The following is a 27,819-nucleotide window of genomic DNA, read 5'->3' as shown; positions in this document are numbered from 1 at the left end:
TGCACTCTATAAACACATGTTAAGAGACTGTCCCTACTCTGAAGAGTTTATAATCTAAATAGGCCAGGCAGGCAAAGGGTGAGAGAGGGGAAACAGTAGATTCCGGTTTCCTGTCCTACCTGTCCTTCGCACCAAGAAGTGGACATAATTTCCTTCACAGCCAGCATCACTCCCAAGTCAATAGATAAAACTGGTCAAGATAGCAGTGGAGTAGGGTATGAGCTAGAGCATGTCCGAGCACTTTCACTGACATGAAATGTCAGCGAAGTATGCTGTTTAGAAGCCAAAACATTTTCCAGGGACATAGCGGTTTCCACTAAACTTTTGTGGGGAAGGTTTTTGGGTGGAGAAAGAGACAGACTATATTAGGGTGACCAGATAGCAAGTGCGAAAAATCGGGACAAGGGGCTGGAGGGGGGTAATAGGTGTCTATATAAGAAAAAGCGCTAAATATCGGGACTGTCCCTATAAAATTGGGACATCTGGTCACCCTAGATTATATAGATGGGGGATTTAGCAGAATAGCCAGAGATGTGGGAGACCCAGATTCAAGTCTTGCTTTACCTGATTTGAATCTTTTCGGATGAAAGCTCCACTTTGAAAAAGGCTGAGTAGGAACTTGAACCTCAGTTTCTCACAACACCAGACCAGCACCCTAACCACCAGCCTACAGAATGTAAAATACCCAGGTCTGCTGATAGAATTCAGTTTTTGTGAAAACATTTCCAATGAGGAACAAAAACAAATTTTGCCATGAAATGGAATTGTCATCCTCCAGACACAGCTCTAGTCTGAGTGCCCTGTATACAGGTGCTGCATACGATTCAAAGGAGCCCATGTAGGTCTCTCAGAGCTCGTTTGGAATTCTCTGAAGTGTTGTCGAACACGTTACTATGGGAATGTCTTGTGGCAATAATTTTGGGAAAAGGCCAGAATTTACACAGCAGGTGACGGAGTTTTGCTGGAGCAAAATGTTCAGATTACTTCTCCAGACAATCACCTCTTCCCCTAAACATCTCCCTGCCTCACCTTGCTCCCCTCCATTCATTGTCCATTCTTCTACAAAATAATCACTTTAATAAAGCTTCAAATTTACATGTATGCAACACCACAATGTTCCTTTGGCAAGAATGGAATACACTGGTGACATCTAGTGGGCACAAGTAACAAAACAAATCAAACCATATTTATAAAGATTGTGGGTGAAAATAATTCAGTCCTAAACCGATAATAATCTTGTGTGTCTTTCACCCATTCCTCTTTACTCCCAGGAAACCATCTTTACCTCAGTGTTCTGAAAGCTTGAGAAATGTTTAGAAACATAGGAATTACCATATCAATTTATACACAAAAAGCATCTAGTCTTGACTCCTGCCTTCAGTGACCAGTACCTTATTCTTCAGAGAAGGGTGAACGCCTCTCCCCAAAAGGGTTATTGGTGTAGAGAAACTTTCAACTCCAATGTAAAGGGTTATGGAAGGGAACTTAGGGGGGGGGGGAGCGCGGCGGAATGGAATGTTCCCCTTACCAGCAACTAACAGTGCCAAGGCACTGGCACCAACACATCCAGTCAATGGCCACTTTTACGACTTGTGAACTGTGCACTATGTCCCTCCTACACAGAGGATGTACCTAGTAGATCCGTGCCATCGATGCCCACCCCAACTCCTTCACAATCCTCTCCCACACGGTATGGTTCTGTGGAGTAGACCACAAGGTAGTGCAGGTGAGTTTTTGTGTATGGTCTTTCAATAGCCTGCCCTCAAACCGTACAATGCAATAGCAGTGGTTCAACTGCATTTCAAGCCTTCTGTGGCCACAGTGGAGGAAACAGCAAGGACAGCAAGATATTACTCTTGGCCAGTCATATGCTGCTATAACATGGGAGTGAGAAAAAACCTTTACACTCTCCCCCAACAGCCAATCAAATTACACTTTGAAGCAAGAGCTTTCATTATGCTTTTAACATGGTCTTAGCTTGCATAATTGCCACTGTTCGTGATGACCATAAAATTATCCAGTCCCCCTCATAATCTTGTTGTACTATCTGACTCCGCACCCTGTGGCAGTGAATTCTACAATTGATGGTGCTGGGTAAAGAAACACTATTTCCTTTGTCTTAACTGTCTTTGATTTTGTCACATCTCGCCTTTGGCCACCCACTTTGCCCTTATTTGGATATTTCTCATCTCCTATTTATTTTTTGTAGCTGAGGCATTCAAAATTGGACTCATCACTCAAACCAACTTCTGGCACGCTTTGGTTTTGGCTAGAAAAGTGATGCACATTAATGATGTTAATGCAGCATTATTGAGTCTTTATTCTGGTTAGGCAGCTACAGCTTCCAGATTACTCCAGTTTCTGGCAGCAATAGCCCAGTATTTATTGTGTGGTGCGATAGACAAGTTAGGGTGTGTTTGAGCTAACACACACAGGCCTCACCTCAGAATAACCCTCTGTCTCCATTCTTGGAGGCCCACAGAAAGCCCGAACCGTGGCTCTTGTGAGAGTCTGGGAGAACCAGAAGTGGAGCAGGATACCTTCACACTGGGCTTGTGCACTCCTTGTGCAAACTTCTTTGCTGAGCAAAACGTATTGACTTTGTCTACACTGGAAAAATTAGGACACAATTCACCATTACAACTGCTCTGGTTCACATTAGAGGAAGTTCTGGTGTAAAAAGGACTTAGGCATGTTATCTAATTCTCCTCCAACTCTACACCACACTCCCCACCGTTGCTACTGCTGGTGGAACTACACCAGCAGAGCACTATATGTGTGTGGTATTCTCAAGAAAGCAGGGAGATTCAGGTTTCAGGAAAATGCTTCTAGTGAACAATTACAAACATCATTTGGCCACGATGTGTTATGCGTAGAACCCCTGTCTATCTCCCTATTTCCTACTAACCTACTTCCTGTTGCCTCTGCACTTCCTGCTAGATACATACAGTATCCACAAGATGTCCCTATTCCACAATAGGTGCCAATTTTTGTAGTACAGATGCAGCCAATGACCATTTTCCTAAGCTGACGTTGCTAGTTTTAGCTCCATCATTACATATAAAAAGTGTAAATTTCCCCCCCAATAGCTACCAGTATCCAGGCAATAATAAGCCTTTAAATATGTTGCATTTTTCCAACAGCTAGTGGGGACAAAATATGCCAAAACATTTGAACTGAGTTTAAAGAGTGTTTTAGCCTACTAGTGAACTCTCACAAATCTCGCCCCCAACAACACTTTTCACCATTGCCTACCTATAGTACCAGAAAAATGAGCACTTTTAAATAAACAGTTTGAACAAAGTCAATGTTAATAGAAAGCCTGTTGGTATTTTTTTTTAAATCACTTTTAAATACAGGGACATACAGTTTTTTTTTTTAAATAACAGGACTATAAACAGTTCTTATGTGCTCTTTTAAGTTGTTCCTGAAAATATACTTCTTTCAGATAACCTTTTTATTTAGAACAGATAGTGCTGTCCAGTGGATTAGATGCTGGATTGATCTGGAGACCTGGGCCTTAGCCCCTATTCTAATAGTGACTCATCATGTGTCATTGGACAAGTCACATCCTATCTGCCTTTCCATTTCCTTGCCTATCATAGTGGGTCTCCCTACTTTGTGAAGCACTTTGAGATAGAGTGACCAGCTAGCAAGTGTAAAAAATCAGGACAGGGGTTGGGGGGCTAATAGGTGCCTATATAAGAAAAAGCCCCCAAAATCGGGACTGTCCCTGTAAAATCGGGACATCTGGTCACCCTACTTTGAGATCTCCCAAACCTGCTCTCATACCTAGCTCCTTGCTCAAGTAGCTTAATTTTTGCCAGGAGGATGACTAAAAAACCCTGTCTCATTATTAGTATGTTGCCTCTTTTTCGTCTACCTTGGTTTGTATTTTGTACAGGCCTTCATATTAAAATTGTGTATTTCCTTTGCCCGTGATAAAGACAATAAGTGAATGTAATATATATGATATACTAAAGCAGAACGTTGTAAATGTTGACACTGACATTAATGCCTCTTATAAGTCATGGCTTGATTCTGGACTTGATTATGCCCATCACAACATATTTCTCCCTTCCAGCTACTGCAATTGTCACAATTTGTACAGTCACCAAACTTCACTGGCTAAAAAGAGTAGATTAATTTAATTCATATTTCATTCTCTGGGAAGATAATCTACTGCACAAAGAGCCTTTGGGCAAACCTCATCTACTATCCTCTGCTACTTACATTTACAAAAGCTTTTTAACACAGTTTCAACGTAGCAGCACACACAATAGTAACTATATTAATCCATTCCCACCGCTTCCTTCTTGTGTGCTTAGGAAGTGACTTATTTTTCATGTAATATTTCTCTATTCACATTTTATTACACACTGATTTATTCAGGTTAGAGGTTTGATTTGTGCAGTGCTGTTTTGATAAGAATGGGTAATACAAAACCAAGTATCGAATGCATGTCCTGTCCATTAATAGGAGTCTAACTGGTAAGTCAAAGTCTTGGGCAGCTGAAACTTGACTGAGTCAAAGAAAAATTTATGCTTCTATAACTACCATAAAAAAAATGTCAAAGCACTTTATAAATATTAAGCAAAACTCACATGTTCTCACTGTGAGATAGGTTAAGGACATACAGGGACCACTTTGGTCATCGCTGAAATGCAGGCACCTGTGGAGTGCAATGTAGCAGTTTAATACCAGTCTATATCAACACTGTACAGCAAGTTAGGATCAGAGCAGCTGCAGCTTCATTTGTATCTATTAGGGAATTTAGGGAGGCAGAACTTAATTCTTGAACACAAGCTGGAATCTGGCCAGGATATGGGTGCTACTCCTGGGAAAAATGGAACAGAATCTTGAAAACCACAAGAGGACAAGAAGTTACTTTTTGTGTCTCACTCAAAAGAACCAAGGCCCAGATCCTTAAAGGTATTTAGGCACCTAACTCCCATTGCAGTCATACCTCTGCAGTTGATTTGAAACACCAACTTGGAGCATTGGACCATTATGGACCCAGAGGAGTATGCCACTTACACCACTTCCTGCAGCACCAAAATGTTTTGTGGGTTCATTAGCACAACCTAACACTGGTAGGAGGTTCACTGCACAAGGTAATGATGAAAGCTGCTCCACTTAAAAATGGAGGGGGGAAAGCATAGGGAGGAGCATCTAATCTGTAGGAATTCTCACTTTGAATTCTCTAGCTGTTTAACTTCAAGAAAAACAACTGCATCTTGGACTTGTTTAGAGAGATGGCCCATTTGTTATACTTCTGCAACATAGGCCATGGAAGCATCCTCTCCCCCTCCTGCTTTGCTAGGCGGCGCCTTATTAATTATTGTATGGCCTAAAAAAAATCCTAACCATAGACCAGGACGCTGTTGTGCTAGGCACTGTACAAACAGGACAGAAAGCCACTCTCTGTCCCAAGTAGGCTCAAAGCTGAAGGCAGGAGACCATGATGTTTGATTTTTCTTACTGAGATCTTGAAAAATGCTCAACTTCACCCCTGTAAGGCACTCAGCTACCATGGTGATGGATGCCAGGTAAATGCCTGAAATAAAGAACATTTTCTGCCACTGCTTTCTTGTGTCTTAGCATTGTCTTCAGTGCACACTCTGTCTCACATTACCTTAGGGGCAGGATGCAATGTATAAAAAATGCTATAGACAATTGAGAAGAAGTAATGGGGAGAGGAAAGAGACTTATTATATATAGCATCTGCTTGAGTCAAGATCTCACTCAGGCTGCTGCAGCAAACTATCCACCTACTCTTCTTTCTTTTCATCTGGTTTCACCATCACCAGCAAAAAGTATCAAAATGCTGCTGTGTATAAGCAGCATTAAACAGGAGCTGCTGAAATTTACCATCCTATCATTCAAATGCAGTAAAACAACTAGTATCCCCTGGGCTGGGATACATTTTAGAGGGGAAAATTTAGCAGCATATGGTGTGTGAATTGAGATTAAAAACAACAGCTGTCAGTGTTGACTGATAAATCTTTAAAAATAGATTTAATGAATATTTATGAAAGTATTTAAGTAGAGATGGCTTGAATTCCCCTCCCCCCCCCCCCAAAAAAAAAATCCGAAAGCTTCTACATTGGAGTTTGAAATGCAGAGCTAAATTTTACAGTTTAGGTCCATCTTTAGAATTTAAGAGGAATTGTACAAATTAAATCTATTATGCTATAGTAAGAAATGATTTGCAATCAGAGTTTAATACAAGAATTCCCTACCTGGATCAACATTTGACTTGCTTGGAACTGTGTGTGTGTGTGTGTGTGTGTGTGTGTGTGCGCGCGCGCATTAATAGCGTAACCAATACTGTCAAAACCAAAGTTTATTAATAAAACTACTACTTAGCACCTACAGTAACTTTCATCCCCACATCTCAAAGTTTTTAACAGTGATGGGTGAAACAATTATTCATGTCTTACAGATAAGGGAACCAAGGCACAGAAAAGTTAAGTAACTTGCCAAAAATCAATAGCAGAACAGGGAATAAAACTCAGGTCACCTGATCGCCATTTGGCATGGTGCATAGTTAATACTTCACTTCTGAAATCATTGCATTAAACAAGGCAGAAACACAAATGATCAAGCTACTTTAGAAGTTCCTATTCACTGCCACGTTTTCACTGTATGCAATTAAACTCGTCAATGAGAGAAACGATAGAAGATCTGTAACTGATCAAAGGCAACATTTTCAAAAGCATCTAAGTCCCATTACATCTCAGTAGGATATAGGAGATTCCTAAATCACTTACACACTTTGAAAATGTTACGCCCCCACCCCCCCAAAAAAGATAACTAAAGTGACATAATTGAATCAATACAATTTCATAGCATTGTGTTTAAAACCTCTTCTGAAGGGGCACTGTTCATTATTGTTGAATATAGCCTGGAAGTGGAGCAGTGACTTTGTTTGATAGAGAACAGATTTAAGGCCTTAATTCTTAATTAAAAAATAATTGGGACATACACAGTGTAGCAGTTGGCTTATTTATGAACCTCCCTGGCTGAGTTAAGGATATAAAACATAAAAAGTAACTTGGGAACAATCTGGTAGCATATGCAGAACAGGAGGTAGCAAGTCAGCAGCAGCCTTCACCCTATGACAAATAAGGGAATGAGTCTCTTAAGCCCATGAAGGTGAAGTGGTGCAAGACTGTGAAGGACATCTTGCAAAGGAGAGAGGACAAGAGTGCCACTGATTGAGGGAGCCAGTCTCCTTTCTTGTTCCCAGCCTTGAGGTAGAAGCAGCCTTCTCTCTAGGCCTACACTCAGCTCACACATCAAACCCAGCAGGAAGATGGAAGGGTAATTTTTGCATATATACACACAATTAAACTAGTCAAGGAGCCATTTTTAATAGTAGTTGCAACACCACTGACACTTGAAAATTTAGAAGAGCCAAGCATACAGCAGCATTCTAATAAACTACATCTGGAAATAATCCCAGTTGAAATGACCTGTTGCCAAAACAGCTTTTAAGTCCTGGTTTTCCTGTGGATTCAGCTTCTTACTTAATGGAGGGGCTCAAGAAACATATCTGTAGGCTTGGCTATGTATCCCTGAGATGACCAGGCAGACACATGTTACTTACTTGTTACCTTGGAAGATCCATGAGGGTAAAGGCCCCTTTGGCAATAGGCTGTCCGTACAAGGTAGGATCTCATTTTCATCCCCTTTGCCTTAGAATGAGCTATTAACCCTAAAGATTCTTGACCACTCTCTGACTCAGGTCACACAAGAACATCTTTACATGGAGAATCATGCCACACAAAGGCTAATAATCTTCACACATTGAGCTTCACTTTGATCTGTGAGATGTCAGTGAAGAGCTGTCAGGTCACATGATGCTAGTTCAATATATTTCCAGCAGCTTCTGCAAGTCCATTTTCTTCATTCTAAAGAGCTTTGAGGCCTGTTTCCAGCTGCTTTTACAAGGAGGAGCTACCAACCTAGCTGTTTTTATTGATGACTGATGAAGAGGAAACAGAAGCCACCATCCCTGACTGGAGCCACCAATCAAAGTGGAGCTGTGGGCCACCAAGAGGAGTGTGTAAGGGATCAGGGGTATGTCCAACAGAGCAGAAAACTAGGTGCCTGTGTAGTGTGGGCAGGAGAATAGATAACTAGACTACAGAGGAGTATGTGCGGGGGGTGAGAAGAAAGGGCTCAGGAAGCAACACAGAATGTATGAAAGAGGGGAACAGATAGGATTGGAAGATGAAACAAAAAACATGATTTAATAAAAGAACCACACACACCCCATATGATAAAGCTAGTTATAACTCATTTTTGCTGTAGTTGCCACAAGGACCATAGATGGTCCACACATCATGAATAGTAGTGGAAGTAGTCTGCAGGCCGGGCTCTTACGTGGTCTGTGCTATGAAACAATCTCATACTCATAAGAAACAATGTAAATTGAGGCTTGTAATGAATATATTTTATTATGTTTCTAAACTAAGAAAGATGGTTAAATGTCCTTATTACACGTACTGTTCAGATTCCTACTCATTATAATGTTATATGTGGTAGCATTCCGCCCATGTCCTCATACTCTTATAGCTAAGCAGGTATCCAAGTTGGTTTTCTTTGCAACATCTGTATAATGACAAATTAACATACATGCTACTGTGTCATGAATGGGTCACTGCTTTCTATCCCCAGTTGCATGAAATTGCTGACCCAACATGTACAGCGTGCTTTATTTGTTCTGCAGCTTGGCCTTTTCTGACAATGGTGAGCTGGACTGAAATCTGATTACACAGGAAGAGGCAGAAAGCAGAGATGAAGTGAGGAGAGTATAGTTGGTTGAACTGGAGGGAAGATAAGACAATTCTTGTTTAGCATAATTTAATTCCCCCCCTCTCCATTTGTTACCTTAGTCCAATACAGTTCCTCTCCAACTGTAACCTAGTTACGTCCCCTCCTCTATCCCCAATTCTTATTAGGGCATCACTTGTACTAAACACACACAGCTACCATTTTCAAGACAGAAATGCTGCAATCATTGCCTAAAACAGTTAATGATTTGGCATAGGACTGGCAAGTTGCAGCAGGTTGGTTGTTCAGGTAAATTTCAAATATGATTATGGGAAACCTTTCCCAAGTATATACAAAATAACATCACAGCTTGAGAGTTTTGATGCCCCTTTTTAGTGATAGTAAGGGCTTGTCTACACAGTTTGTTTGTGGCAAGCTGGGGTGTAAATTTACCCCACATTAGCCTGCTGCGAATTAAGTGTGGGTGTGGACCCTGATGTTGTGTACTAAAAGATCCCTAGTGCGCTTTAATCTACTCTTGTTTCAAAGTGTGGTAGATAAGAGCACACTATGGAACTTTCAGTTCCAGCAGTGTCCACAGATGCTAGTGCACGGTAGATTTACACCCCAGACTGCTGTGAATTAACTGTTCGCGTAGACAAGCCCTTAAATGTTAAAAGGGAATTTAACTTTGCAAATATTTTTAAATTAACATGAATCATTACATTGGGAAATGCTGGACTCATGCCACATATCAACTGCTGGAGAAGTTGAACCAATAAAAGATATCACCTCACCCACCTTGTCTCTCTAATATCCTGGGGCCAATTCACAGCTACAACAACTCTGTAAACAAATATAGTAATTAAATGGAAGAGTAATTCCATGCTAGGTATAGATTTCTGGATCTCTTTCCTTCAGCCAGGCAGAATGGAAACACCTCTTTCATTTGAAACAAACTGCACAACTATGATTATATCTACAAGCCACTCCAACTATAAATGCAAGTATAGGACATTGAATTTCTAATGCTATTGGCATTATTGAGATTGAGTCCAATTTGGGAGCTAGTCTGTGTTTAACTTTTGTTTAATTATCAACTGAACATATTTGTCAGACACTAGCAAAAACTATGCCCCTTGCCAAAACTAGAATTGAAGTGAAACAAATCTGGTAACAAACGTAGGGACACCAATCTGAACAAACATCAGAAAATGCAAATGTTAAGGTACTTGCAGTCACATTAGCCCTCCACACTATACACACTATGGTAATCTGACTAGTAATTAGGGCTGTCGATTAATCACAGTTAACATGCTATTTAATCGGGATTAATTTTTTTGAGTTATCACAGTTTTAATCACACTGTTAAACAATAGAATATCAATTGAAATTTATTAAATATTTTGGATGTTTTCTACATTTTTATATATATGGTATTGTGTTGTAATGGAAATCCAAGTGTATATTATTTTATTACAAATATTTGCACTGTAAAAATGATAAAAGAAAAAAAATTTCAATTCACCTCATACAAGTAATGTAGTGCAATCTCTGTCATGAAAGTGCAACTTACAAATGTAGATTTAGTTTTGTTACATAACTGAACTCAAACCAAAACAATGTAAAACTTCAGAGGCTACAAGTCCACTCAGTCCTACTTCTTGTTCAGCCAATCGCTAAGAAAAACAAGTTTGTTTACATTTACAGGAGCTATTGCTGCCTTCATCTTATTTACAATGTCACCAGAAAGTGAGAACAGGCATTTGCATAGCACTTTTGTAGCCAGCATTGCAAGGTATTTACGTGCCAGATATGCTAGACATTCATATGCCCCTTCATGCTTCAGCCACCATTCCAGAGGACATGCTTCCATGCTGATGGCACTTGTTAAAAAAAAAAAAAAAAAAAAAAAAAAAAAAAGTGCATTAATTACATTTGTGACTTAACTCCTTGGGGGAGAATTGTACGTCTCCTGCTCTGTTTTACCTGCATTCTGCCATATATTACATGTTCTAGCAGGCTCGGATGATGACCCAGCACATGTTGTTCATTTTAAGAACATTTTCACTGCAGATTTGACAAAACGCAAAGAAGATACCAATGTGAGATTTCTAAAGATAGCTAAAACACTCAAAACAAGGTTTAAGAATCTGAAGTGCCTTCCAAAATCTGAAAGGGACAGGGTGTGGAGCATGCTTTCAGAAGTCTTAAAAGACCAACACTCTGATGCAGAAACTACAGAACCCAACCACCAAAAAAGAAAATCAACCTTCTGCTTGTGGCATCTGACTCAGTGTAACAGGGTCCCTGCAGGGCCTTCCTAGTGCCCGCCCCCTGGGCTGAGAAAGTCACATAGACCTTTAGGTGCAGTGCCTACCTGGTGCTTTTATTTACAGGCTGTGCTCCCACCACCTTTCCACCATACAAGTAGTCCCCTTCTTGCAGTCCCCCAGCAGGAGAGAGGGGGCAAGCTATCTCTCTCTCTGCTTCCCCTCACTGCCTTTCCTCTACTGCAGCTTTCCTCTTTCCAGCTCCCCCTGGCTTCCTTCCCCTGGGGCTCTTATCCAGCTGATGAGGCAGCAGCTGTTCAAGCTTCCCCAATCAGGGCCAGGTGGTCTACCCAGCCCCAATTCACCTCCCTTAATTGGAGCTGGAGTGACAGAGGATTTGCTAAGCAGTTTTCTGCTTAGCACACTGTCACATGCCTCCCCCCTTTTTCTGAACCACCCAGTTCACCCATACAGGTCCCCTCCTCCCTCTAACAGGTGGGGTCCTACTGGGGAGTCTTTCCTCTTTTGGGTGACCCACTAGGGCTTCCTTGCAGGGTTCAGCCATCCCCCATCCACAGAAACCACACTGTGTGGGGGATGGGCCACCGCATAGCTCTGCTTCTGCCCAAAGGTCATCACACCAGTCACCCCTGAGTGTGCTCCCCTTTCTTTCCCCACTTCACCTCTGATAGGGATTCAGGATTGGCCCTAGCTTCCTCCTGGGCACCCAGGACCTCCGATTCCCCAGAAAACTCAAGCAGGATTTGGGCCTCGTCTTCCAGGGGTCTGCCTGCAGAGTTCTGTTGGGCCCACTGGCTCTGCTGAGAGCCCTGGGGCAGATACTCCCTCCCCATCTTCTTTCTCCTTTTCCTTCTCCCATCCTTCCTGACTCAGGCTTTGTTGTCTACGGTTTCCTATCTCCGAGACCTCTTCCCCGTTCCTCAACAGGTCTCTCACTTCTCTCACCTTGGGCCTCCTCACCCAATCTCCTTTCCCTCTTAGGCAGGGGTCCCAGTCGGTACCCACCACCACTGGGTACAGCAGGCCCTCTACCACCCCAACCCGTTTCCAACAGAACCGGCCCCGAACCTTGAGGTGTACCTGGGCCATTGGGCAGTGCCTCTCATCCCCATGGATGCATTCCTGATTTATTTTGGCTCCAGGGATTATTCACTGTGGCTTCACCAGACCCCTCCTTACAAGAGAGCAGGCCGAGGCGGAGTCCACCAGACCCCACTAGGGTCTCCTCCTCACCCTCACAGGAATGGTGGACAGTTTCTGCCCCTTCCCCTGCCCTCCAGAATTGGTCCACCCGCAAAATTCTGCAAAGCCGCAGTCCATATCCGGGCAGTCCTGCTTTTTATGTCCCACTTGCCCGCACTGCCAGCAGATGAGTTGCTTGGTCCCAGTGGGAGCTCCCTGTTGGTCTCCCGCTTTTTCTCTGGACCCTTCCCAGTTGGGGTTTCCCTGGATTTTCTCCCAGGGTCCTTGTCTTTATAGGGGTGCCCCTCCTTCCTGGGGGAGTCTGCCTCCACATACTCCTCTGTCAGCTTTACCGTGGCCTCTACCGTGCCCAGTGGTGCCGTCTCACCCATACCCTTGTCTTCTCGGGGAGGCTTTGTAAAAACTGTTCCAGGACAAGCGCATCCATGATCTCCTCTACGGTCTGGGCACCAGCTCTCAGCCATCAGGTGGCCCAGTCCATTAATTTCTGGGCGAAGGCCTGGGGCCTCAAACCCCATCCACTTCACCGCTCGGAAGTGCTGACGATATTTTTCGGCCAACAGCCCTACCTGATCTAGGACAGCCACTTTTACCGTGTCATAGCTCCTGGTCTGTTCCCCACTGAGGGCCATATAGGCCACTTGGGCTTTGCCAGCCAGGTAGGGAGCTACCCGCAGGGCCCAGGTTGTCCTGTCTCATCCTGCCCCCATAGCTACCTGCTCAAAAGTGCCTAGAAAGGCATCAGGGTCATCTGCCGGGCCCATTTTACATAGTCCCAAGCCTGGTACCCACATGCCATCCCCCACCGGGGAACTCACCACCTTCTGGAGGAGCTGCTGTTGAACAGTGGTCTGCTCCCAAATAAAATCTTGCAGGCTCCTCTGCTGTTCAGCTTGCCAGCTGAGCTGGGCCTGCTTCTACAGCTGCTGGGATTGCTGAAATGTTTGCACTGCCTGCTGCTTGATCAGCCACTGCAAGGTCTCTGCCATCTCGGGCTGCCAAACTCTTGCTCTGGCACAACCCCGGACGAGCCCCCACGTGTAAAAGGGTCCCTGCAGGGCCCTCCTGGCTCCTGCCCCCGCTGGGCTGAGAAAGTCACACAGAGACCTTTAGGTGCAGTGCCCACCTGATACTTTTATTTACAGGCTGTGCTCCCACCACCTTTCCACCATACAAGTAGTCCCCTTCTTGCAGTCCACCAGCAGGAGAGAGGGGGGGCAAACTATCTCTCTCTGTTTCCCCTCACTGCCTTTCCTCTGCTGCAGCTTTCCTCTTTCCAGCTCCCCCTGGCTTCCTTCCCCTCAGGCTCTTATCCAGCCCCAGCCTGATGAGGCAGCAGCTGTTCAAGGTTCCCCAATCAGGGTCAGGTGGTCTACCCAGCTCCAATTCACCTCCCTTAATTGGAGCTGGAGTGACAGAGGGTTGGCTAAGCAGTTTTCTGCTTAGCACCCTGTCACACTCAGATAATGAAAATGAAAATGCATCAGTCCACACTGCTATGGATTGTTATCGAGCAGAACCAGTCATCAGCATGGACGCATGTCCCCTGGAATGGTGGTTGAAGCATGAAGGGACATATGAATATTTAGCGCATCTGGCACGTAAATATCTTGTGACGCCGGCTACAACAGTGCCACGAGAACGCCTGTTCTCACTTTCACATGACATTGTAAACAAGCAGCAGGCAGCATTATCTCCTGCAAATGTAAACAAACTTGTTTGTCTGAGCGATTGGCTGAACAAGAAGTAGAACTGAGTGGACTTGCAGGCTTTAAAATTTTACATGGTTTTATTTTTGAATGCAGTTTTTTTTTTTTTTTTTTTAAACCAGACAATTCTACATTTGTAAGTTCAACTTTCGTGATAAAGAGATTATACTGTAGTACTTGTATTAGGTGAATTGAAAAATACTATTTCTTTTGTTTTTTTACAGTGCAGATACTTGTAAACAAAAATAAATATAAAGTGAGCACTGTAGACTTTGTATTCTGTGTTGTCATTGAAATCAATTTGAAAATGTAGAAAACATCCAAAAATATTTAAATAAATGGTATTCTATTATTGTTCAATTGCACGACTAATTTTTTCAATCGCTTGACAGCCCTACCAGTAATTACAATATGCAAAATGGCTCAGTTACTGTGAGAATCTCAATCTTTTGCAGTTCCTGACACATGCTTAAATACATACTCTTATTATAGTAGTTTTTTAAAATGTATCCTTTTTTAAAGGAAGACAGGAAGGGACTGCCAATGCCTGTTAACATATAAATGATCCCAACTTGGGACTGAATCTTTCCATTCATTACCCACATAAATATATCACTTGAATGGCTTCATTGAATTATAACTCACCTGAGGAAAGATTTTCAGGACTGGGTGCACTGCTCTGAAGTTCACACCATCATTAGAGTTGAATGTGATGGGAGAGGTAATATTACACTTTTCCTGCTGCTATTGTGTACATGGAGATACTTTCTTTTGCAAGGATGGGTTAACAAGGCAGAAGCACATCTCAGAAAAATTGAAAGGAACCCACAAAAATGATGAATACAAAAATATAAGGAGCAAAGTCCTGGCCCGCTTGAAGTCACTGAGAATTTTTCTACTGACTTCAATGGGGAGAGGATTTCACCCAAGGCTTATATTCTTGTTCCAAAGAAAGTCAATTCTGCCATTGATTCATTATGTGAATCTTCCAGTGCCCGAACTCTCTTTACAGAAACAAGATACTTATTCATCATTGTAATGCACTGGGTTCTACAGATGAGAAGTGTTATGTTTACATGGATGAAAGAAAGTGCAGGCTGCTACTATTAATATTTTAATCTGCATTTCAAGATTGCAAAAACCTACAGGACTTCTCAGATTAACATTAATCACTTACATTTAGTTCAATGACAATAACTACATGTTCCCACATTCTGAAGGACTAAGAACAGGCTGTTCATAGTTCCTGGTTACTCCCTGAAATTTGTACAAGGGAGTTTAAGATATAAAAACGCTTTAAAACCTGCCCTAATTTCAAGAAGGCCAAGGCCAATATGCAATACACTAGCTACAAAAGTTTATTTTAAAATAAAAATATTTCAGTCATAAGGCTTTGTAAAACAGCATGTCAAGTAGTTACCTTAATCTCTGCAGTGTAAGCACCTTGAAATTGTATGCCAACATGATCAGTATAAATTTACCACTTATATGGTGAGACTATTCACATACATGGCAATAAATACAACTTTTACCAGCTATACCCAATACAGAAGTAAAATCATGATAAATATATACCAGATTCCCTTACTTGTACAAAGGTATCTCTGGTAACATGTGAAATAGAAAGTGTGAAACTATGGATTTAATCATCTTTATTTTTAATCTTTGCATTTTAGTGAAGACTGGCCTATAATTTTAAACTACAGAAAAGAAGTGAAAAAATAATTCTAAAAAACACTATATACTATAGCTAAAAGACTGCATCAATAAAACAAGTTTGTTGGAGATGGCTTACATACCTTCTTTTTCTTGGGGTGCAAACTCTGAGTATATAGCTCTTAACATTGTTACCATGCAGTAATTGGGCCATACCATTCATTTTTAAGCTGAATCCCCCATTAAAATCAATGGGGAATTTTGCTTAAAAACAGATCACGATAAGGATGGCTGGTAAGAGAAAACAATACAGCCCAGAGTGGGGCATTTTTATGCTGGCTGTTGACTACAAAATCTATGGTGCATAATTCAACATTCATAATGAAGTAAAACCAAGTAGAATGAACAAAAGTTTACAAGACAATATGACTACAGCACCTGAGATTTTCCTTTAGAAAGCCTAGTAGAGGTACTTTCCCCAGGAGGATAGTTGTATAATATAATCAACTCAATATCTCTCAATATTATAAAGGCATGATCCCTCCTGAAACAGTTTAAGTAGACATGTTTCACAACTGTAACTTTCATCTTCAAAATTAAATACACTACCAAACTATATTTAAGATCTGATCCATGTTTTCCACAGAGCACTACGTGTAATTAATTGTGTACAACATGAGAACCAATCAATACATTTTAAATTAAAAACTAAACTTCATCTACTGAAGTGTACCTGATAAAATTAAGTACAAGTTTAAAGAATACAAGTTAAAGAACATTGTATGGTATTTGAAATTTGTGGTACCTAAGTTTTGAAGTATGCAGTATTTACAACAAACTTAATAGCAATTATACAGGTTACTGAAAATAAACAGGATAGAACAAAAATGCAATAATTTAATAATAACCTGTTATACAGTCACTCAGTTTACAGCCAACCATTGGTTAGTGTGTCAACATTTTTTGTAGAAATAATACTTTAAGAAAATGTTCTTTCATTTCCACTCTTAATATTGTGAGCTTGTTCTCAGGGAAGTTCTATCCATCTATCCACTTCTTTGCAAGGTTAAAACTGCAGGATTGACATTCTCCAATTCTTCTCTCCCACTTGCAATATAACCAATGTAGTGCACTATAGAATAAAAAACGGCTTTTTAATTCCTTTGCTTTGATGCTAGGTGCTCATGAATTCTGCTCAACAATGGACAATCTGAACTCCCAGACTTACGGGTAAAGGAGACAAAGCATTTAAACAAAGGCCTTAAAACAAGAAAATGTCCTGATGGGAAATGAAAATTTTTTTTTACTTAAGTATGTAATTTTATTTCTGCAGCATATCTAAATCTAAAAATGATACAGAGAATTTCTAGTTGTCAAAATTCAAGAAATACTCCTTAATTCTAATGCTGCTCCTCCTTCAGCACTTCCAACAATTACTGGTAAAACAGTGTTTAAATTAGTCACCACTAATTTAGTGATTTGGGAAAATGAAGTTGCTACATGGTCAAGTTTAAGTACACTTCCCCCCACAACTCTATAGTTATGAATTTGTTGGACATTTACTGACTAAGTAAGAAATCAAGTGTATCAGATTTTTGCCTTTTCATACCACACCGTGGCACAAAAAGCAGGGCTCCCATTGACAATATAAGGAAGAAAAGGCAGGGTTGACTTTGAAATAGACTCTGTAACAGTTTGCAGTTGTGCTAGAAACTTAAAACTTGGTTAACTGCACTGTTCTCATTTTAAGAAAATCCTCTTTCCCAAACAGAAGGTACAGTAACCCAGAGAACTCAGTTTTAATTAAAAATCATCAAGAAGAATACTCTTCTCAGTGCAAATATACTGATGTGTTCAAAAAAAGTCAGAGCACGACTATTAAAGTTCCAGTTTATCTTTACCTAATGGAATGTTGCTTCACACACACACACACACAAAAACCAAAGAACATTAAATACCTTGAACCAAATTCCAGTCACTCAAATTTAAATTTAGTTTTAATTTAAATTACAACTTTTTAGGTAAGTTAATTCTACGATTGACAATCTACTGTATTTCAAAATAGTCAGGGGCAAAACTATGCAAATTCATTTGGTGATGGTAAGTTACTCACATAATGTAGTCAATGCCAAAGGAAAACCAACTATTTGGGGCAGAGTGGGTAGAGCACTTCTATTCAGGCATCTTAACAAAACAAACAAACAAAAAAACAACCAACCAACCAAACAAAAATAATAACCTTAACTCCACCACTCAAAAGGGGCTGTTCCTGAAAAATGTATGTGCACAAAACTCCCCATGACTTGAATGCAAATCCTCTGCATGCCAATTAGTCCTTCAATGTGTGAGAGAAAACAAACAAACAAAAAAAACACACCAAAAAGCAAGAGCTCTAGCAGAGAAAAGGTGAGATTTTGTGGGAGGTAATTGGACAAGTTAATTTAGCAATTCAAACTGTGCTTAGAGATGTATGTCCAGAATACTGTTGTCCAGCATTGTGCTTTTAAGGTTACTAGATGGGATTCCAGTAAAAATTCAAGATAGGCCCCTTGTTATACATTGTACAAAATTAGCTGCCCATTACAAAAATTTTGGTAGTATTGGCCACAGTATTTTAGAAAACAGTAGCATGAAATATTAGATGTACAAAAGAATTTAAATTTTTTTCTTCTCCTTAAAAAAGGAAATACTTTAAAAATGCCAGGCACTTAAGACAAAAATTCTCTCTCCAGTTCATATATAGATGGCCGACAAGTTTTGTTCTTCATTCTACACAAAGGCACTGTGCAGTCTCTGTTTTGACCTTCCACATCAATATCAAGTAATGAGGGAATGTGGGATTTAGTTCTCGCCTCAGTATCTGGTACAAAGTTAACATTGGGACCTACATAACTCTCTAAATAGTCCACTTCTGTAGAGTCTGGCTTTATACTTTGTGGAAGAACTTGCCATGGATCTATTCTGCTTCTTAGAGAAGAAGGTCGAGGCCTTGATATAATATTGACAGCTCTTTGCTTTTCAGGTGACGGGTCATGGTGCATGCTTCTTTGCTGAACAGATGTAGATTGCAGAATCCCAGAAACTGTAAGAACTGGCAACATAGAGACTCCGTTAGGTGAAGTGATTCCATTAGCTAGATGGAGGAGAAGACAAGACAATATTAGATGATCACTTCTACTTTTGACATTTGGAAAAGCACATACACCTCTACCCCGATATAACACGAATTCGGATATAATGCAGTAAAGCAGCGCTCGGGGGGGGGGGGGAAGAGAGGGGGAGGAGAGGCTGCGCACTCCGGCGGATCAAAGCAAGTTCGATATAACGCGGTTTCACCTATAACGCGGTAAGATTTTTTGGCTCCCGAGGACAGCATTATGTCGGGGTAGAGGTGTACCACTGACAGCAACTTTAGTGGTACTACCTGAACTACTACTACTACAAAAAAGCTACACAGGCTGGTGGGAATTAGTGATGCCCCATAAATGAATGGCAGCATCAGATAATGGTCTGACACAGTCACTCAACACACACAGAATTTCTCTGAACCGTTCCTGTGTTGGAGGCTAAGGGAGCCTACTTCTCATCAGTCAGCAGAATTCAATCAGCTCAATAGCAGGATGAAATAAAGCCGAGAAGTTTGTCAAGTTTTGCCAAATCATTTAAAGACACTCAAATTGGAAACCCTCAATTATTAAGGGGAAAAACAAATTAATTTAAGGAATTTAAACCCAAAATCATATTGAAGAGCAATATTGTGTTGCAAAAGATGCTCTTCAAATTACATAGGACAATGCTAGTATTAATAGTGAATACAAAACTCAACATTTCTACTGGATACCAGTAGATTAGAGGACAAGTGTTTTCAGTTTGGATATGTCTTAACAATAGCTCACTAAATGTTCATTGTGTGGTAGGACTCCTGTGCCAGTCAGGGAAGTAAAACTTATTAAACCAGTTTTGCTATGAGTTAATAAATGGACATCACTAAAATGACACTAATGAATTAGTCTCAGTTGAACAATTGCCAAGCTACAATTTCAGCATTTCTTTCAGCCTCTTGAAGCTCTGCTGCTACAACCTTTATAGAAATACCAACATTTCCCATTGTACTTGGCAATGCAGTTTTGCTTTAAGAACTACAATATAGTAAAACCACCTGAATGGAATCCTCAGCACCAATTTTGGTAATTCCACTGGCAACACTGATTTTGGTGCATCCTACCAGGCAGCAGGTCCCCACAGACTTCCACTAAATCCTTAGGTGAAGCTATTTTGCTGTCATTAGTGGAATTTATATTGTACTTCAAATGAAACACCTGTCCTCCCCACACACTGTAGTAAGATACTATTCTTGATAATTAGTTATTGAAAATATATTCAGTAAGTTATAATTCCATGAGATTTTCAATTTTGTTTATGCACTATAGACCCGCTATATCTCTCTGATATTCTGTGTTACCCACATGTAGTCTGGAAAGTATTTCCATCTGACATGGTTCGTCTGTGACCCAATTGTCTCAATTTTGATGAAGAGTCATCTGGCACTTTTTCAGATTCTTGTTTCAGAGGAAGAATAGGAGACTGATTCTTTAACATCGCAGGATCAGTGTCAAGCACCGGCTTTACCCTTTGTTCCCCCGTCTTAGTTGCCGACGTTTCAGATGAAAAGGCCTCAATGGGCATGCCTGTGTCACAATCACTGGGAGTGATGCTTACAAACGCATCTTCACTGTCAGACTGAAGCAAGCATTTGGTGGAAAGGGAAGGCATAGAGAGAAGATTCACAGTATTTGCAGATGGACTTAGAGATGGAATATGGGTTTCCTCTTTTTTGGACTGCAATCTTGTAGGACTTGCACTCCTGCGAAACTTTGAAGCACGCTGAAATATTCCGTCCCGCTTCTTCTTCTCCTCCTTTGGCAACAGTTCGTCTGGAACCTGTGATTTGTTTAGCTCTCTAATATCCAAGCCCAAAGCTACAGATGCAAGGAGAACAGCACATCCATACAATATAGAGTCAGTTTTCTTTTTCTGCAGTGTTCTATTGAGACTGTTTGTAGGAGTCATTTGTGGAGTACTATTTGCAGAACTAGCAGAGGTTCCTTCTTCAAAGCTTTCATGTTCTATAGTGTTTTCTCCCTGATCATCCTTCCAAAGAGGTAGATCAATATAAGCCTGATTTGGCAACTTCATTTGCTTTGGTCTTTTTGCATCCAAGCCTTCAGGGAAAAGTCTCTGCTCTGTACAAACATCTATAATGTAAAAATATTGGAAGGTACTTACATATTGCAATAAGACACCTTTTTCTGGCAAACTCGTACATGTACCTTAGGATTCCTCATTATTAAATATATACACACATACATACACTGAGATATTCTGTGTCCCCCATATACACACTTTTTGGAGACTCAGAGGAACACACAGGGATAACCATTAAGTCAGATTCAAAATTTCCTCAAATCAAAATCTTTCCATATTCTTTGTGATAAATATCAAAGAAATCTCTAGTAGTCAAAACAATAAAAGCAATTTTCCAACAAATACACTATTTTCAAAATGTAAATTCAAATAGCAGCATTTTCCCATGATAATTATAAAACTAGCTACATATTGTTAGTTAAATTTGAAAAAACTCTAAAAAACTGACCCTTACTTGTGAAACTCTAAACACCAAACTGCCTCTGTATCTCTACTCATCACACAGCTAATACTGGGTGGACTATAAATACTTTTTTCCAAGACTATAAATACATATATTTTGCTACTTCCATTTTCCTTTTGTGCTGAAGAACTTAAATTGCAGCATATTTCTGTGAATAGATTATTGTGAGTAGTATACATGATTTTTACACACACACACACACACACACACACACACACACACACACACACACACACACAGTGTGCAGTGTCTGAAGGCTGTGGTGTATGACCTGTTCAGTTGGCTCTGAATCAAAACTTGTATGAAGTCAATGGGAGTATTTCCATTGAGTTCAATGGGCTATTAGGTCCACTATGAATAAGTTTGATATTTCCAGTCTGTATGATGAAAATGAACATGGAAGTTTTAGTTCTTTGGCTCACAGTGGAATAACAAATGAAGGCAAGTGATGGCTGCAGAATGTGTACTGGACTCTTTAGAAGGCAAGTGTATAAAATAAGAGACTGGGTCTTTTCTCTATTTGGTGGTAACTGTATGGGAGGAGTCACAGTTCAAGTACATGAACTGTTATTCTGTACAGTAGGGTAGAATGAGAGACAGTCGACAGTAAACACTGACCGTTCAAATTACTATTTCAATCTCAACTACTGAATGTCCTGTCTTAGATAGTCAAGCATAATTATAATGTTTTGCAGCTGAGTTCCATCCCCTCCCTTCCCTACTCTGCTCCCAACAACTTTGATGTTTTGCCCGAATGGCCTACATTTTTCTAAAAATTTCAAAATAAATTAAAAGAAAGGGATTTTTTGTTTGTTTTTAAGGGGAGCCTTGGAAGTATCTCAGTCCTCAATTTTATCTTATTTTAAAAAAATCTGAAAAGATGATGATGATAAATATGGTTCTTGGGCTTTTTAAAATACCAAGAAAATTGTTTTGTTTGATATAAATATTTCTTTGCAAAGTTAGCTAACTACATTCCAACATTATGCCAGTGCATGAGAAACAGAAAATGAAGCTGTTTTCATTGTTCAAATGGAGTGCAAATTCTAAAAATAGAAACAAGACACATAAATCTAACTTCCCTTTTATTAAATGATCAAATTTACTAGATTTCATAAAATATTTTCAAGATTCCTTCTGTGTTGCTGATATTTTTAACCTGAGGTATCTTAGTTAGTAAAAACAAAAACCTTCAAATTAAAACTGGAAGTTGGCCAAAAAGTCTACATGCTCATGGCCATAATAGATCATGAACTGTGCGTGTGGAACAGATACAGATCAGGCTGTGCCGGCAAAACTTGGGCATTCTCTATGCAACGCCTGTAGACAATGCAAGCTTCTAATCAATAAATCAGGAAACATAAGGATTGTAGCACCTAAAGTTTTCTGTGTTTTTATGCACTTGAGAGATCTGTAGCTGAAGCATACTTCAAAGCTCTGCAAAATATTGAACAGAGATTATATTATTATTATTGTGGAGAAATCTGAGTAGCAAGAGGGACTCTGGAAAGAAATCTAGGCTTATGCAATAGCTTTATTAAGGATCAATGAGTAAAATATGTCTTTTCAATAAATTTTTTGAGATGTGAGTGAAGAATGGCCAGAGGTTTCTCCAAAAAAGTAGAAAAAAAATTGTATATTTGTAAGTCCCATAATTTTAAGATTCCTGGCCTGATTACAAGCTTTCTAAAAATACATTTCTTCTGGTCTAAGACTAGGCATACAAATTTCAAAATGAAAGGGAGATTTATTGCTGATATTGGATGGAAGATTTTCAAAACTGGTCCAAGGATGGAATCGGTGTTACAACCCTAACTAAGGAGCTTTTACTAAAACTCAATTCTATAGTTCTATGCAACTAAAACATCAGGACTGGTAAATGAAAAACAATTGGTGGTTCTAGAAATGGTGATACTATGGAACTTTATGGATTTCTCAACACAAACCAAGAACTACACTTCCAGGGCAAGTGGTCAAGACAGACAATGATTACTGATAAAAAAAATTAAGACTTTGCAGAATTGGCATCTAAATATGTGCCTTACATTTATATACAGGAATAGTTCAATGGACTATTTATGTGCTTAAAGTATAGCATGTGCATAGGAAGTGGTGCCTTAATTCATATAATTTTATGGCAATTTCCATAAATTGATAAACAACTCTTACCTTGGTCCACAAACAGGGAGGCTAATGGAACACCTTTCTGACTTTTCATTAAAATAGTTGACCAAGGATTGTTGCCATCTGAGAGAGGTCTTATTCTGAAATCAGAATGATTCTTCAGACACTGTACAGAACAGCATGTTTCTATAACTTTTTTAATGAGAACTAATATAGGTTTAAAAAGAAAAAGAATGAATAACTAGAAGCTATCTATTCTATAGAATTTCTTTTCTTGTGCATGTTTAAACATGTAACATACAAATTGCTACAACAGTAAAAGCGACAGTGGCTAGGAAGTTTGCGTATAGTACAAGGTCTAAAACTTGTTTGATGGGGGTTTATAAAATTCTTTAAAACACAAACTTTTGTAAAAGAGAACTGGGCAAGATCAAAGAGCAAGCACAAAAGAGGAAGCTGCATTCAGAGCTGAAAGTAAGCCGGTACGGTATGGCGTACCGGCAAGAACTGGTACACAGCCGACCGTACTGGCAGGGGGCAGCTTCTCCAGGCCGACAATTTAAAAGGGCCCTGGGCTCCAGGCAGCAGCCGGAGCCCCGGGCCCCTTAAATTGCCGCCAGAGCCCCGGAGTCCCAGCTTCAGCTACCACTACCATGGGGTGATTTAAAGGGCCTGTGGCTCCCAGCTACCGCTACCGCAGCTAGAGCCCTGCGCCCTTTAAATTGAGATTTAAAGGGCCCGGGGGATTTAATGGCCCCGCCCCCCTGCGCAGGACCCCAGCCCTGCGTACTGGTAAGCCCTTTAAGTTACTTTCACCCCTGGCTGCATTTAACATAGACGTATTATTTTATATTGATATTGTATGTTTAACAATCATGGAAGTGCCCATTCCAGTTGATGGACACTTAATAGACAAAGAAATATACCCTGGAAAGGAGATAAGAAGAAGGATCTTGAGTGATTTATAAAAAAATAATTAATAGTACTAGTGAAAAGTCAGACAGCTGATTTCAACACTTTACAACAAAAGGACACAAAATTCTAAAAATGTATTGCCTTTCAAAGTAGTAAAAAGGAAATACTTCCTTTACCCAGCATCTAGACAGGCTGGAATTCACTGCTGCAACAGGTACAGGCATAGTGCCCTCGACTGCCTCTCCGTTTCCTCACTATTTCAGAATCCCAGTAGAGCCTGACTCCGAAGGTGTGGGGTGGGAGGGTGGGTCATTGAAGCCAGATCAAAGAATCAACAAAACATCTCAAAGAATCATGGACTGTAAGGTAAGTAACTGTTCTAGCATCTTTGAGTCTTTGTCTGCATGAATCCCATTTATGACCACCAGAAAATTCCCAGATTAATAAAATGAGGGTCTGAGGAATTCTAGCTAAAAACTACCTAGCTAAATAAGGGTTGCAGAACTGTGCTCCCAAATTTGGCTTCCAATCTAGTCATCAAAATATCTGTCCTCATGTTAAGTGAATATAAAATACAGCTGTCATACCTCTCCTTACAATCTGCACGCTCCTTTGTTTGAACTGAGCTTGGTCCCCATGTGCAGCCTTTCTTTTTAAAGCTTTTCTTCACGTCTTCAAATTCTTCTTGGTGACAAGCTGTGCTTCTTCCCCAGGTTCTGTTGCTTTCATCTGAGGTTACTAGAGACAGGTACAGTAGTTTAGTGTTCATTAGAAGGACTATTACAGCCACTGAAAGAATTTGGATTTTAGCAAAGCAGCCTTCTCCACTAAAACTGCATCACAATAGCAAAATCAAAAAGGTGCAACTTAAAAATTGAGAAGATTTTCCCCCCCCACTGATGGCAAAATACAAACTGCATTGATCAAAACGATAAGCAAGCAAGGAACAATTTGCAAACTGACAAGAAAGGTGAAAATTAAAGATAAAGCAGCAAGAAAGATCTTATTTTTCATGCTTCTTAAAACTCAGTACCTTACATTTAGGTAATTCATGTACGTGAGGCAAACTGAGCAGTTACCAGTTAATATTTTGTTCAGTAGAACTTTTTTTTGATGCAATGATATCAAATTAATTAGAATATCTCAGTTATGACCAATTACTGTGATTTTGTTTTTCATTAACCCAAAACAAATATTTTATAATAGATATTTTCTGTTTAAGTGCTCAGTCTGTCACTTAATACAAGTTCAGCTACAGAGTTAATACAACCAACACCCTTTACAATTTATTTGGATCTTGCCTTTTTTCATAACCCCACCGGAAAGTTCATATTCACTTGTGATATCTACATCTTGCTGGTACACATATACACTGTTTCTTCGGCCATTGGCTGTATTTGTGTCTGCTTTGGAAATCACTGAGGAAAAATTAAGAGAATGCAGTAGAGATCTTAGTAATTTTACTTTATTTGCAAAAGAGGGACCGATTCTTCCTTATACTTTTAGCTCTAGAACCAGAAACCCAGATCCAAAAGGTGTAAAATGCCTCCTGGGAAGCACTAAGCAGTCACAGGAGGAGTAGACAGTAATTGGCCCCAAAGTCTGTGAATATGAATCAGTTAAATAAATTCTTGTGTCAGATCAGCCTCAGGTTGATAACTAGAAAAGTAAATTGTCAACATGCTCACAACCAAGATGATAGTATTGACATAGCACAACAACTTTTGCCATGACAGACTGTCTTTAACAAGGTAAAAGTTTAGAAGGTTTATAATTCACCTATTTCTCACTCCTCCCCCATCTCTTACACCAATTTAACTTGCTCTGCAGCACAGATGCATGTCTTTGCCAAGATATTACAACTGAGTTTTCAGGGTTCTCTGGAGACTACTTACAACCTACTGTTTTTTTTTTTTAAATTAGTGTTCAGAAATAGCTGAATTCAAAACGTATGACTAAATTTTCTTTACAATTAGCTAGGGTTTCTTTTTCATGTTTAGGAAATTTAGATTTGGAAACTTGAAATATTTATGAACAAAAGAGGTGTGATCAAATAAGCAATTGTTAGATACTCTTGCTCAAAGCACACACTTGAATAAATCTTCTCTAAACAAGAGAGATCTGAAGTTTAATCAAGATTAAATAGCACTGGAGGAAGGTATTTTACATAGGTAGAAAGGGAATTACACAGGAATGCGGAAATTAAGTTGCTTCAGCCAGATATATTCAAAAGATCTGAGAGCTTTGGCTAGAAGCTTGGGAATCCAAACTCAAAATTAGAAAGTATTCCATTTGAGGGAGACTCTGTTTAATACAGTAATTTTTATGGTCCTACAACGGGAAACATTTGCTCAGTTAGACCCACCAATTGAACTCCACACAGGCATATGGGTCTGCACTGGTGGATCTCCTTGAAGGACAGGGGCCTATGACTGTGGGAGTTAGAATGGGTACAAATGCAAATTATTTTCTGCCTTTTAAAAAAATCCTCAAGATTCTAGAGCTGGGCTAATACCTGAAATTTTTATTTCATTTCTATGTTGAGTGCCATAGACATCAAAAATTAAACAGCAATCTTATTTCAAGATTTTGGTTTTATGAGACATACCATTAGAAAAAAAATGTTTTGCCCTACCAAAAAATATTAAAAAGATTAGCAGAATATATAAAAGATGGTATGCAATAAGCGTGATTGGGACAGGTAATTGTGATTTCACCCACAATTACAGGGAGTATGAATTCCAAAAACATCTTATGGAATCTGTTTTGTTTCATTTTAGCTGTCAAGTGATAGAAGTCCTTTATAACTTGGGAAGGTCAACTTAAATTCACGATACACTTTGCCAGAGTGGGTATTAAGCTGAAAGTGTTGTTGTGAAGTTGAGAACAGATTAAACCTAAACAGACATGGCAGCACTTCAAATTTCACATGCAAACAAGGTAGATTTAATAAAAACTAATTTCTCTTCAGGCTGTAGTAAAAAAGGGAACATCAACCACACTTCTTATACCAATTTTGAGAAGACAAACCCCACAATTTTCTCTTGCTGCTTTTTTCAAGCAATCTTGAGACTAAGATAAATAGACAGGTTATACCTAACCCCTTCCTGTCCCAACCAGGTATGAGGTAACAGAGTGCTCAGAGTCTATGGAAGTAGATCAGCTACACCCAACAAATGCTTAGCTGGTCATTCTAGTAAAGACAGCCCTCCAGCTATAACTAGTGACTATGAAGAAGCAGAGGTGGCTCTAGCTTTTTTGTCGCCCCAAGCACGGCAGTCAGGCTGCCTTCGGTGGCATGCCTGCGGGAGGTCCCCGGTCCCGTGGATTCGGTGGCACGCCTGCGGGAGGTCCGCCGGTCCCGCGGATTTGGCGTACCCGCCGCCGAATTGCCGCCAAATCCGTAGGACCGGCGGACCTCCCGCAGGCAAGCTGCCGAAGGCTGCCTGACTGCCACCCTCGCAGGGAC

The 27,819-nt window shown here is 40.1% G+C and overlaps 1 protein-coding gene across 1 annotated transcript in view; it reads right to left on the bottom strand.

Moving 5' to 3' along the window:
- Positions 1 to 18,351: 18,351 nt before the first annotated feature.
- The window catches only part of MAP3K21 (mitogen-activated protein kinase kinase kinase 21), a 53,175-nt gene continuing 43,707 nt past the window's right edge, over positions 18,352 to 27,819 (bottom strand). The window contains exons 7-11 of the mRNA XM_065401333.1: positions 25,652 to 25,768; positions 24,938 to 25,088; positions 23,481 to 23,575; positions 20,110 to 20,898; positions 18,352 to 18,776 (exon numbers count right to left, since the gene is read on the bottom strand). Of these exons, the coding sequence (XP_065257405.1) occupies positions 18,352 to 18,776; positions 20,110 to 20,898; positions 23,481 to 23,575; positions 24,938 to 25,088; positions 25,652 to 25,768 (1,577 nt within the window). The remainder of the gene's footprint in view (positions 18,777 to 20,109; positions 20,899 to 23,480; positions 23,576 to 24,937; positions 25,089 to 25,651; positions 25,769 to 27,819) is intronic.

Source organism: Emys orbicularis, chromosome 3, assembly GCF_028017835.1.
Source record: "Emys orbicularis isolate rEmyOrb1 chromosome 3, rEmyOrb1.hap1, whole genome shotgun sequence".
In the NCBI taxonomy this organism is placed as follows: Eukaryota; Metazoa; Chordata; order Testudines; family Emydidae; genus Emys; species Emys orbicularis.
Note: the sequence above shows the minus strand (reverse complement) of the source record. Positions and strands in the feature narration are given on the sequence as shown.